The 13,352-nt window shown below is 39.9% G+C and overlaps 1 protein-coding gene across 1 annotated transcript in view; it reads left to right on the top strand.

Annotated features, from left to right (window-relative positions):
* Positions 1–13,352, top strand: part of INTS7 (integrator complex subunit 7) — an 86,970-nt gene that overhangs the window by 68,565 nt on the left and 5,053 nt on the right. Inside the window, exons 14-18 of the mRNA XM_043485139.1 lie at positions 2,299–2,493; positions 3,049–3,152; positions 4,401–4,469; positions 8,432–8,564; positions 11,866–11,964. Coding sequence (XP_043341074.1) covers positions 2,299–2,493; positions 3,049–3,152; positions 4,401–4,469; positions 8,432–8,564; positions 11,866–11,964 — 600 coding nt within the window. The remainder of the gene's footprint in view (positions 1–2,298; positions 2,494–3,048; positions 3,153–4,400; positions 4,470–8,431; positions 8,565–11,865; positions 11,965–13,352) is intronic.

The following is a 13,352-nucleotide window of genomic DNA, read 5'->3' as shown; positions in this document are numbered from 1 at the left end:
CCTTTTATTTCTCATTGGCATTGTTCATTGTGCTATAGTCTAAATTTTACTTTTATGTTTTTCTATCTTTCGTGGATGACACTACCTTTTTAAAGTCTTTGACCTCTAGCACAAGTTTAGCCTTTCTGTATTGTTTTTGAACATGCATACTATATCTAGCGTATTTTTCCTTCAGTGTACCACAGTCTAAGATGCACAATAACTTTCAAAGCTGCCATCTTACATCATCAATCAAATATTTCTTGTTAGTCAGAAATAAATCCAGGCTAACAGTAAATCTTTCTCATTATAACTACATCTTTCTTTGCTCTCAGTTTTATAATGAATGTTAGGACAATGTTGCAATTTTTTTTTTTGCCTGATAAGATGGTCTGCACTGTATATAACAGTATCATATACACCTGCTTGTATCTCTGACCCTTCTAAAGTTACTGAAAAGCAATAAATTAAAAATAGCAAGTAGGAACATAAGAGGCAGAGGAAAGGGGAATTTATCTTCCTGTAAAAGCAAATTAGATCTCCAAGAAATTAAAAACAATTGAAATAGTCTCTTTTACATCCAAATCTGTACTGTTTCACAGTTAGAACAAAACATCCCAAAAGTTTGAAAAGCACAGAATTCGATACATTGATTACAGTTATTACCTCTAGCTTATATAATTTTATATAGACGTAGCTTTGCAGTTGAGAGGGATACTATAGCAAGTGTATATTGTCATAAAGGATATAGGAAGTGGCTGTTTCCTAGAGTAAAATACAAATGCTGCCAAGTAATAAAACTTAACCATTTGACACTTAAAACTAGAGAGAACCTCACAGAGGTCAATATGTGATACTTGGCCAGATGCATAATATTACAAACTTAATTCTGGAACCTCAAGTCACATACCTTAAAGTTCCAGAATTGAAAATTTAAAGTTCCAGAATTAAGCAGGCTCTCCGGTACAAGAATAGTATGAGATACTAAGAAAACAGCATCTGCAGGTTTTAAGTGAGTCATGTCAGAGAATAAAATTAATTTCATTGTACTTTCTTTGTTGTTAAATTAATGTATTTTTAATATGCCTTTTGTTGAACACACCGTGCTAGGTTCTCCCCTAGCGCAGTTGATGAACAGTTAAAGGTTGTCTTAGTTCTCTGTCTACACTGACTTGATTTACATTCTCTGCCTCCTTTGCCTAGCTGATGCTGCTCTTTGCTGTTCAAGACTTACCCCTGACTCTTTTCCATTCTCATTGAAACTTGTGTGTTATAACCTGTTCCTTGGTGGCCTCCCTGTGCATTCTAAATGTCTAATGAGAAATTCTTTTTAAAATTAATCTGGGCTTGAGACTTTCTTGTGGTCCAGTGGTTAAGAATCTACCTGCCGATGCAGGGGACCAGGTTTGGTCCCTGGTCTGGGAAGGTCCCACATGCCACGAGGCAACTAAGTCTGTGCACCACAACTCCCGAGCCAGAGCTCTGGAGCCCATGAGCTGCAACTGTTGAAGCCTGTGAGCCCTAGAACCCGAGCTCTGCAACGGAAGCCCCCAGTGAGAAACTCGAGCACCACAGCTAGAGAGTAGCCCCTGCTCGCCACATCTTAGAGAAAGCCCATGTGCAGCAACGAAGACCCAGTGCAGCCAGAAAGAAACAAATTTTTAAAAATTAATAAATAAGTAAAATAAAGTGGACCTGGACTAGTCATGGAAGAAAGCAGCCATGAGGCAACATGCTTTCTTTGTTGTTGTTGAAACTGCCTTTTTACTATGTTTAAAATATAATCCAGAGCTTTGCCTGTAGCTTGCAGGCCCCTCATAATCTGGCTGTGCCTTGCCTCAGCTCTACCGGCAACATGCTTTTTAAGCAGTGACTGTCTAACAGTATATTTCTCCTGCCCTTGCCTTCCTTTTCTCCCCACTCCCACCTTTTAAAAGTTCTGCTAATGATTCCAGCATGAAAATTTCACGTTGGAAAGGTAGGAATATAATAAGGGAATCTGGGGAGAGTGGTAATGTCCATGAAGCATCCTTTATATGGGATCTTACTGCTGACGGTCTAGCTGATCCATGTGTTGTAAGGTCTTTGCAAATGTAGGAAGGAAGGATCCTCAGTGTTGATGGAACCTAGATTTTCAGAGTTGCCGCTAATAACAATGTCTTCCTTTCTATATTATGTCCTCTCGTTACAGGTGTTTAACCATCACTGTTAGAACTATTGGTCTTTTACACAGACTATGACAAATACTTTGCCCTTCACCATCTTCCTTTTATGTTTACTTCATCTTAAATATCTTTTTTTTTTTTTTTCATTCCCCAGGCTGCCAGTACACCACTGAATCCTTTAAGTTTTCAGTGTGAATTTGTAAAGCTCAGGATTGACCTTCTACAAGCCTTCTGTCAACTTATCTGTACTTGTAATAGCCTCAAGACGAGCCCCCCACCTGCAATCGCCACGACAATTGCCATGACCTTAGGGAATGACCTTCAGCGGTGTGGTCGCATCTCCAATCAGGCATGCCTTAACTTTATTTTCAGTGCAGTTTTTATTTACACTTTAGAGGTTTTTGAGGTTAGTTGTGAGATAAAAAAAATTCTGAAGTTTAGAAATCAGTGGTTTGACTTATCAGCAACAGCAAATGCTTCTAAACTCATCTGCTTTGCAAAACACAAGCTATGAAAGCTTATTAAAATGACAAAATGATTGATGATACCTCACTCCATGCTATATATAAAGAGAAAGGACATACATTTTAAAGAAACTTCGGGATGTTCATAGCTATTATTTATTTTAGTAGAACTTTGAAGAAGCTAAAAATGCAATAGTTTTTGTTTCTATACATGGTATGTAAATTATTATAATCTTATGCCCATTTGTGGTTTCATTTGCCACCTTTGTTAATTCTCAACAGTTTATAAAACTGAGTGAATTGAAAATGAAAAAGTTAAAGTATTTTTTGCATTTTTTAATTGAGGATTTTTTTCTTAGGTTTCGATTTTTATGTTATTTACACAATAATGATAGCATGTTTGTTTATTTATCATAATTGATACTTTTCCTTCTTTATAGATGAAGCTGTCCATGGAAGAATTCCGAAGCCTTGCTTCCCGATATGGGGATCTCTATCAGGCATCTTTTGATGCTGATTCGGCAACTTTGAGGAACGTAGAACTGTATCCTAAACTTGCCTGATATTTCTTGTTCCTCGGAAGTATTCTTTTATTTTTTTTGAAAGTATTCTTTTAAATGTAGAGTAAATACTTCAGATATGCTTAACTAAAATATATGTTAGATAACCCTACAGATTTCCTATGTGAAAGTCACTCAGTCATGTCCGACTCTTTGCAACCCCATGGACTGTATAGTCCGTGGAATTCTCCAGGCCAGAATACTGGAGTGGGTGGCCATTCCTTTCTCCAGGGGATCTTCCCAACCCGGGGATCGAACCCGGGTCTCCCGCATGGCAGGTGGACTCTTTACTAGTTGAGCCACCAGGGAAGCCCACAAATTTACTGTTAAGTAATGATTTTTTTTTTTTGAAATCCAGTATGAGCAGTATAATTATACTTCTCTTTTTCAACCAAGCTTTTTAAAAGGTGGTGACTCAATGGTGGGTGGTCTTTCTTCCTCTTGAGAAGAGCATCCAAAACCGAGGTTTGTTCAGTGTTGAGGTCTTGGTGCTCACTTGAGTTACAAAACATTTTTCCACCAGAAAGCCATTTTCACTCTTGCCTCACCTTCTTTTCTTCACAGCTAACAACCCTAGATTCCATCACCTTATGATATATTCAGTTGTTTCAGTCATCACTTTTGTTCCCTAAGCCATCTTTAGTTCTCCATATTTTTTTATTAGTAGCCTCAGATCCTTTTTGAAAAGAGGAAAGAGATAAATTGCTTTTTAGTTGTAGCACCTATAAATCAATAATTTCTGGTAATTTGGCTTACCTGATGGAAAACCTAATGAATGCTTTGGACTCTCTCCCCTAAAAAATGCATATATGCACAAACCCCCCCAAAGTTTGCATACCATTTCAGGAGGGTTAACAGATCCCTTGAGCCCCAGTCTAGGAATCTCCAGGGTAACCACTCTGCAGACCCTTATTGTGGTGGTGGTTTTTAACTTTTATCAGTGAAACACCTATATCTAAGATAAAGCTTTTGTGAGTGAATCACAGAGCCTGTTGCTTGGGTTCCTCTTTGCAACATGAACCTCTGAAGCATCCTTCCTGGGACTATTACAGACAACATATATCCCTTAAAAGGAAAAAATCAAAACTGCCACAGACTATTTGAATTGGTAACATAGTTACCTTCACCAAGACTATGGTGATTTTCATCTTGCCTTGTTTAATATTGAAATGTAAAGTCTGTAGTACATTTCTCTATTATCATGTACAACATATAACCTTAACATAATTCAGACAGCAGCAGAGCTGTTTACTGATATCTCATGCAATTGAAGCCCTCATTTTGGACCCAGAATCAGCAAGGTATTGTTTTTTTTTTAAGGCTTTCATTTTTAAAAAAATGTTTACAATTTATTTGGCCTTTGGTCCTTCATTGTAGCGTGCAGTATCCTTGTTGCATCCTCTGGGATCTTGTGTTGTGGTGCCCGGACTCTGGTTGTGGCATGCAGGCTCAGTAGTTGCGGCCCTTGGGCATCTCCCGTTGTGGCACACGGGCTCTGGAGCTCGCAGGCTCAGTAGTTGTGATGTGCAGGCTGAGTTGCTCTGTGGCATGTGGGCTCTTAGTTCCCCAAGCAGGGATCGAACCCATATCCCCTGCTTCTCAGAATATTATCAACAAAGCATTCTATTTTTTTAATTATTATTTTTTAATGAAAGGATGTCTATTATAATACTCATTTATTTATTTTTCAAACTTGAACTTTTTATTTTGTATTGGGGTATAGCCAATGAACAGTCTGGTAGCTTCAGGTGAACAGCGAAGGGACTCAGCTATACATGTATCCATCCTCCCCCAAACCCCACTTCCATTCAGGCTGGCACATAACACTGAGTGGAATTCCATGTGCTATGCAATAGGTCTTTGTTGGTTATCCATTTTGAAGACAGCAGTGTGTACATGACCTTCCCAAGCTCCCTAACTATGCCTTCCCAGCCCTGCCCCCAGCAGCCATAAGTTTGTTTTCTAAGTCTGTGAGTCTCTTTCTGTTTTGTAAGTTCATTTGTATCATTTCTTTTTAGATTCCACATATAAGGGATGTCATACGATAATTCTCCTCTGCCTGACTCATTTCACTCCGTGTGACACTCTTCAGGTCCACCATGTTGCTGCACATGGCATGATTTCATTCTGTTTAATGGCTGAGTAGTATTCCATTGTATACATGTACCGCATCTTTATCCAGTCCTCTGTCCATAGACATTTAGATTGTTTCCATGTCTAAACAAAGCATTTTAAATTTCTCTATCCTAAAGCACTGACTTAACCATTTTTTTTCCTAGGCAGCATCAGAATCCTGGCCTTCTGTTTTGAAGTCCGTCTACTCTCAGACTAAGCCACTTGGCTGTTTTTTTCCCACTTATCTGATTCATTCCAAACTTTTTAGAATACTGCGTGAGAGAAAATCTCCATGACCTTGATGTCAGCAAGGGCACAAACAGCAGTTACCATCGAGAAAAATTTGTTTAATTGGATTTAAAAATTTAAACTTCTGCTCTTTGAAAGATGCCATTAACAGAATGAAAAGATAGGTTGCAGGGTGAAAATACTGTCAAACATACTCTGTCAAAGTTCTTGTGTTCAGAATATTAAGGAAACCAAACTCAAGATAACCCAATTTTTAAGAATTGACAAGCTACTTTTTTTTTAGATTTTATTTCTTTATTTACCTGTGCTAGGTTCTTGTTGCTGCTCAGGCTCTTCTCCAGTTGGGTCAAGCAGGGCTCCTCACTAGGTGTGGGGTGTGGGCTTCTCACTGAGGAGGCTTATCTTGTTGCAGAGCACAGGCTGTAGCGTGCTCGGCCTTCAGTAGTTGCAGCTCCTGGGCTCTAGAGCACAGGCTCAGTAACTGTGGGGCATGGGCTTGGTTGCTCCACGGCCTCTGGAATCTTCCTGGATCAGGGATCAAAGCTGTATCTCCTGCATTGGCAGGTGGATACTTTACCCCTGGGCCACCAGAGAAGCCCTTGACAAGAGATTTGAAGAGACACTTCAAAACAGGAGACATATTAATGTCCAATCAGCACATGAAAAGATGCTTAGTATCATTAAATATCAGGAAAATGCAAATTAAAATCACAGCGAGGTAAACTAACACCCACTAGAAAGAACAGCTAAAGTTGAAAAGCCCTACAATGCCAAGTATTAATTACTTGTGGAAGAGCTTGAATTCATATAGTTGGGACTACAAAATGATTCAGCCGCTTTGAAAACTGTTTGGCAGTTACCATATGACCACCAGTTCCATGCCTGCTTACTCACTCAGGAGAAATAAAAACATATTTTTACAGAGACCTATACACAAATTTTCTTAGCAGCTTTATTTATAACAACAAAAATTGGAAGGAGCCAAATATGTCAACAGATGAGTGAACAAATAAATTTTAGTATATCCATACAGTGGAATATTCAGTCAGTTCAGTTGCTCAGTCATGTCTAACTCTTTGCAGCCCCATGGACTGCAGCACACCAGGCCTCCCTGTCCATCACCAATTCCCAGAGCTTGCTCAGACTCATGTCCATTGAGTTGGTGATGCCTTCCAACCATCTCATCCTCTGTCATCTCTTTCTCCTCCTGCCTTCAATCTTTCCCAGCATCAGGGTGATTTCCAATGAGTCAGTTCTTCACATCAGGTGGCCAAAGTATTGGAGCTTCAGCTTCAGCATCAGTCCTTCCAATGAACTTTCAGGACTGATTTCCTTAAGGATTTACTGGTTTGATCTCCTTGCAGTCGAAGGGACTCTCAAGAGTCTTTTCCAACACCACAGTTCAAAAGCATCAATTCTTTGGCATGCATTTTCTTTATGGCCCAGCTCTCACATCCATACATGACCACTGGAAAAACCATAGCTTTGACTAGACGGACCTCTGTCAGCAAAGTAATGTCTCTCCTTTTTAATATGCTGTCTAGGTTGGTCATAACTTTCCTTCCAAGGAGCAAGCATCTTTTAATTTCATAGCTGCAGTCACCAACTGCAGTGGTTGCTGGGGGCCAAAAGTAGGGATTTGACTAGGAAGGGTGCGTTTTTGTGATTTTGTAACATATCTCAGTAAAATTTATTTTTAAGTAAAGGAATACTCCTTTTGTAGAAGATGGAAAAATGTATTCTGGTTGTATACCCTTTTATTAGGTCACTTTGTCAAAGACTTTAAAATCTTCATGCTTTATTGTGTGGTGTAGTTTTCCGTAAAGTCCATCATATAAATGAGGTTTGGTTCTTGTCTTAATGCAACGTAAGATGTAGTACAGAGTAGGGAACAAAGCTTAGGAGCCAGCCAGATGCTCATGCGCTTACAGCTAGGAGTGAGTAAATCCCTTATCACTCACTCCTAGCTGTATGAATATAGACATGTAATTTCATCTCCCTGAGCCTCTTATGCATAAACTATAGGTAAGTAATGATACCTGTCTCTTAAGAGTAGTTGTGTCGGTTAAATGAAAACCTCTATAAAAGTATCTAGCTGAAGTACCTTGTGCATAGTAGGCATTAAAAGGATAATAAGGGAGTGATAACAATAGTATTAACTCAACATAGTTAAGTTATCTATATTGCATTTTCCAATGGCCCTGTTGAAGTTTAGTTAGAATGCAGTTTTGCCACCTCTTTCCATTTAGAAATACTTCCAAAAATATCTTTGGATTTGAGGCAGTAGTGGGAAAACTGAAGAAATCTGAGTAAAACGTTTTCTAGCATGTTCCATCTGGTAGCTCTCTGCTGACCATTGTGCATTTCACCTGCTTGCTTTGGATTCATGCCATTTTCCCAGCTGTGAATGCCCTCCATACTTTTCATCTCTTCACATCTTATCCTTGCTACTTGTGTAGTGATTTATCCAGGACTGATATCTTCTATGACATTCCTCATCTCCTTCTATAACCTGATGACTTGCATATCTTTATTGGTTATTTGGCCCTTGTCTGCTGGCTTTATTGATAGTTACCTTTTTAGATGTCTTGTGTCTCTTTCACCTCATGGCAGGAACAATTTTTAATTAAACATTTTTCATCTAGCTAACAACCAAAGTGATTAAGACTTGTGTAATTTGAAATCAGGTCTGGATTTGCATTCCAGCTTGTCACTTAATGTGACTGAAGGCAAATTACTTAATGTCTCCAAGCCTCAGTTTTCTCATCTGTGAAATGGAAATAACAGTGTCTACTTCGTTATTTTAAAGATTAAATGAGAGTGTGTAGAAAGTACCTGACACATTTTGACATTAAATTACTGTTTTGGTTGATTAATTGATCCTAATTTTTTACTTCAGTTTCCAGGAATATGGGTCTACAGGAGCAGCTCATGCTGATAGTGAATATGAGAGAAGAATGATGTCTGTATATAATCATGTCTTGGAGGAGGTGGAATCACTCAATCGGAAATATACCCCTGTTTCTTACATGGCAAGTTGCATTTGTTTTATTGAGGTTTTATTGTGTGGAAGTGAGTTTTTGTCTGTCTCTGGCACTTACTGTGTTGTGACTTCAACATATTAACCTCCCTGTGCCTGTTTTGTAACGGGGTTAGTACAGTACTTGCGTCATGGTGGTTGTGAGGATGAAATGGTAGTCCGTGAAAGCCACTACCTAACACAGCTGGTAGTGGCTACGTAGTCACACTAGCATGTCAAATCTGCTCTGCCAGAATGCCGATAAAACTATTTTTCCCCTTTTTTAAACTGTTCAACTGAGATTTCAATTGTTCTCAATCTTGGGTACACTCCAGAATCACTTTGGAAGCTTTTTTAAAAATACATCAATATCCAGGCCCCACCACAAACCAGTTATCTTTGAATCTCTGCGAGGCCCAGACATTAGTATTATTAAAAGCTCCCAGGTGATTCTGTCACTCCACGAGGGTTAAAAACCACTGGCCAATTCAAACAGAAGGAACTGGGCTTATTGTCTGTCAGTAAATCAGTTCCTGCCAGGCAACGCCAGTGCTGTCCTTTATTTTACCTGGCCATCTTAGTATACCTGTGCACTTAGCCTGCTGAGTCTCTGGTGCCTTTGGTTCTGTTGAGCACCTGCTCTTTATCCCCTGACTTTCCAGCCACAGAAGACACTCGACACTCCCACCCAGATTTCCTCCTCCCTGTCTGACCATTTCTCCAGTGTCGTATTCAACTCAGGTTCCTATAAAAAAAAAAAAAATAGACATAGTAACTTAAGCAACAGCCATTCTCTCACAGTTCTGGAGGCTGAGAAGTCCAGAATCAGGGTGCCAACCAGCTTGTTTCGTGGTAGGGCTCTCTTGCTAGCCTCCCAGCTGCTTTCTCACTGTGTCCTCAGGAATTGGAGGGAGAGGAAGCTCTGATCTCTTTTTCTCTTCTCCCATCACAGGGCCCCACCCTCATGTCCTCATCGAAACTTAATGACCTCCCAAAGGCCCACCTCCAAATATCAACACATTGGGAAGTTAGGGCTTCAGCATGTGGGTCTGGACACAACAGCACACTCAGTCCGTAGCACCGTCTTTGAACTTTACACCTTGAAGGGTGTCCCTGGCCCCACACACTGGATGCTGATATTCCCTGTAGCTCTCTTGTGTCTCCTGCTCTCCTCATTCTGAACTCATCATTTATCAAGTGTTTTAGATGAAATTATAGGAGTCAGATTAGATATCAAGGTTAGATACTTTCCTTTACACACTGCTTTCCACGTTAGATTGTCAGTATGTACTTGCTGAATTGAAATGACATAGTTAGCTGTTTGATACTGAAACTGGTTACTAAGGAAGGTTGTAAAGATTATCTTTAGGAAATAGACATATTTGTGTGAGATGCTGGTTAAAATATTTTCGTATTTCCTCTAAGCTCCACCCTAAGAAGTTAAATAAATGCCAAACAGTAACTTGAGTTTGATACATTTGAATCCACTGAATATAATGGAAGAAATGGGAATTTTCTGCTCAGTAGGTATGCAATATAAGAGAAGACCCCTCAGGTCAAGTTCTACCACTGCCAATCAGCAGGTCATGATTTGGGGCAGATTTCCAATATCCTTTTCTATGATGTGGAAAAATATCTACCTCAGAGTTTTTGTGAAGTTTAAGTGAGATCATGCCTAATGCCTAGCACATTGTCTGGCCCGGCATAAAAGGAGTGGTTACTAAATCTTGATTCCCTTTCCAAATTGTGTTTTATAGATTTGGTACTTTCTGAACCCAAAATTCAATTCAACGAGTGTTTATTGAATCCTAGGAATAGAAAAATGACAAAGAGGATCGTCCCTCAAGTTGTCCATAGTCTGATAAGAAAGAAAGATTCTGTAAGCGAATACAGTTCATTTGCAGTGATAGAGCTCTGTGCAAAGCTTTAATCCAGTTGTAGCACAAAAAAGAAAGTAATTCACGTTGAAGGATGGGGAAAACAGGTGAGGGTGCGAGTCAGAGAGAAGATGTACTTCCATGAAGGTTTTCCAGACAGACAAGGAAGTGTAGAGAATTCGAGGCAGAAAACAATATGTTCTACAGCAGAGGCAGAAAATAGCATGATGTCTCCTGGGGACAGAGTGTTACTGCTGCAGTATAATGCCCAGGCTCGGGACTAGAGAGGTGGCCAGAGACCAGATGACAAAAGGCCTTGAACACAGTCTTAGGAGTTTGGGCCTTATCCCATAGGCAGTGGGGGCTCTCTTTAGGAATTTTAAATGGGGGTGGAAGAGAAGTGGTTAAGCTAAGATTGTACATTATGGCTCTATAGAAACAGAACAGGTCATGGCCTGGAGGGCATGAAATTAGAAGAGTGGTTACAAGACTTTTGCAGTAACCAAGGTAAGGGCCAAACTGATAAAATGGGAGTAAGAATGAGAAGAACAGCTATTAAAGATTATTTAGGTGTAATATTTTCAAGGCTTGGTTTTGTTTTTGTGTTTACTTTAAATCAGATGTGAGAGGATGCAGACACAACCTTTGGGTTTCCAGCTTAGGTGATCAGGTGCACAAGTGGTCTATACTTTACTGAGACAGAATACAGAGGGACAGTGGGAGAGGTGAAGGTTTTATTTTTAAACCTCTCAGACCTTGACAGTTGGATAATAGGTCTGGTGTCAGAAGGAGGTAGACTGCGATGCATGGAAGTTGTCGTGACGTAGAGATTCTTCATGTCCTGGGAGTGAAGAAAATTGCCTGTGAAGAACAAGTGGACCGAGGAGACAAAAGGACCGAAGTGTCAACACTGAAGGAACAAGCAAAGAAGAGAGTCTTAGGAAAGAAGATGGGAGAAGGGAGCAGGCAGAAAAAGCGAGGGCAGGGGCCATGAAGGGGCATTTCACGGAAGAGGACCGTTGTCAGGTGCCAGAGAAATGTCAGAAAAATCCAAAGGCTAAAAAAGTATTGGGTTTGCATTGAAGAGAGTATTGGTGGTGGACTAGTCCTCCTGCCAGTTTACTAACCATGATGTGTGATTATCATATCATGTGATATGAGGTGTGATTTCACATCTCCAGACTGGCACGTTGATAGTTACCTGCAACTAACATACCTGTGGAGGTGGGCCCAAGGGCTATAAATCTCTGACCTCGGCAAGAGTGATTTGACAGATGTATGAGTTTCTAACTGTTATGTCTGTTAACATGGCTGGTGTGTACTTTTGTCATAATCTTCTGAACATTTGAAGTTTTTAAACTTCTTCCTGAAAGTAACTATTTGTTGATGAAATTTGGAAATTTATTTTCGCTTCATTTTTCTTTTTTTTCCCCCCAGCATACAGCATGCCTCTGCAATGCCATCATTTCTTTGCTGAAAGTTCCTCTTTCATTTCAGAGATATTTTTTCCAGAAACTTCAGTCTACCAGCATCAAGGTAATATAGGAAGAACACTCAGGTTTAATGTAGTTTCATACCTTCTTCTGAAGATTCCAGGGGGCAGAGCTCTGTTTCAGGATCTTACCTTTGGTTTAGATGAGACTTACACTCTTCAGTTGTAAGCCTTTCCTTCACCAACTGCTTTAGGAGTTAAACCTCTGCTCCTTTCTTCCCTGACAGCACCCAGGGCAGTGTGACAGGCATCTGGGTGCCCGGAGTTCTAACCTGCCTTCAGGAATGATTCGAGTGGGATTCATCATAGTAGCGCACAAGGGTCTTGAGCTGAATCCATGTCTAATCAGCCTGTTCAGACCCAACTTAAAATGAATCAGGTCCAGTGAAACATTACCAGCCCCACCTCCAGAGCACTTTTGTCTGTGAATAGCAAGTTTTGAGGAGCTAGTCAGTGAGTAGAGTTAGTATTTTAAAGTATTTAAGCCACTCAACATTTAAAAGCTGTTTTGATTCAAAGGATGAAATTGTTGGGAAAGAGGGGAATTGTCGCTTCTAAGAGATTCCCTGGATTATCTGTATCAGTAAATGTCTTCAGTGCACTTCTGCATCCGTTTGAATGTTTTTGACTGCAGCTGATAGAGCATTCCATTTCAGAATGACATAAGGAATGAATAATAAGGAAATTTTGATTATCTAGATAAGAAGTCCTAAAGGCACCATGTCTCCAGGGTTAATTAGTTTAGTGGCTCAACAACATTATCAAAAAGACCCAATTTCTTCCCTCGGTTTATTTAAGTAAAATTTGAGCTTTCTGTAATTAAAGTGTATTTAAGATTCTTAATATGTTTTTGAAAGAAAAACTAGTGAGGTTAAAAATGTCTTTGGCTTAAAAAAAATTTCATTGGCTTTTTTTAATGGAAATTGACTTTTATACCATGGTGACTTGGTGGTGTATGTAATCCTAGAATTTTGGAGTCATCTGCATTTGAATTTAGTCTATTTAAAAGTACCTAAGGCCAAAGAGACAGCAGCTGGACATGAAAATTTCCATAGTGCATTTCCCTGCTGGAGTTGGTTCATTGTCAAAGAAGTGCCCCACCTCAGAAATTGGGAGAGAAGGGCCCTTACTGTTCTGTAATCCTCTGTTCCCCTCTGTTGGGGGTAAATTCAAGTAAACAAACAAACAAAAATGGGTATTTTAAAAGAGGCACTGGGGCACTTTGGCTCCATAGCTCAGGGGTTAGAGCACTGGTCTTGTAAAAGAGGCACTGGGGATAAGGAACTGTAGACTTTAAAGGCACACATATCTGGTTGTCCCCGCACAGTCAGGTCATTAACAGGGGATGTGTGTCTCTGTGTGCACCTACCGTTTTAATCTGTGATCAGCGAATAGCACAGGCGTGTTTGCTGGAAGGAAGCTTGCTTTTGGT

The sequence above is a fragment of the Cervus canadensis genome, chromosome 13, assembly GCF_019320065.1.
Source record: "Cervus canadensis isolate Bull #8, Minnesota chromosome 13, ASM1932006v1, whole genome shotgun sequence".
Lineage (NCBI taxonomy): Eukaryota > Metazoa > Chordata > Mammalia > Artiodactyla > Cervidae > Cervus > Cervus canadensis.
The sequence above is the reverse complement of the archived record's forward strand: the minus strand, read 5'-3'. Positions and strand labels throughout refer to the sequence as shown.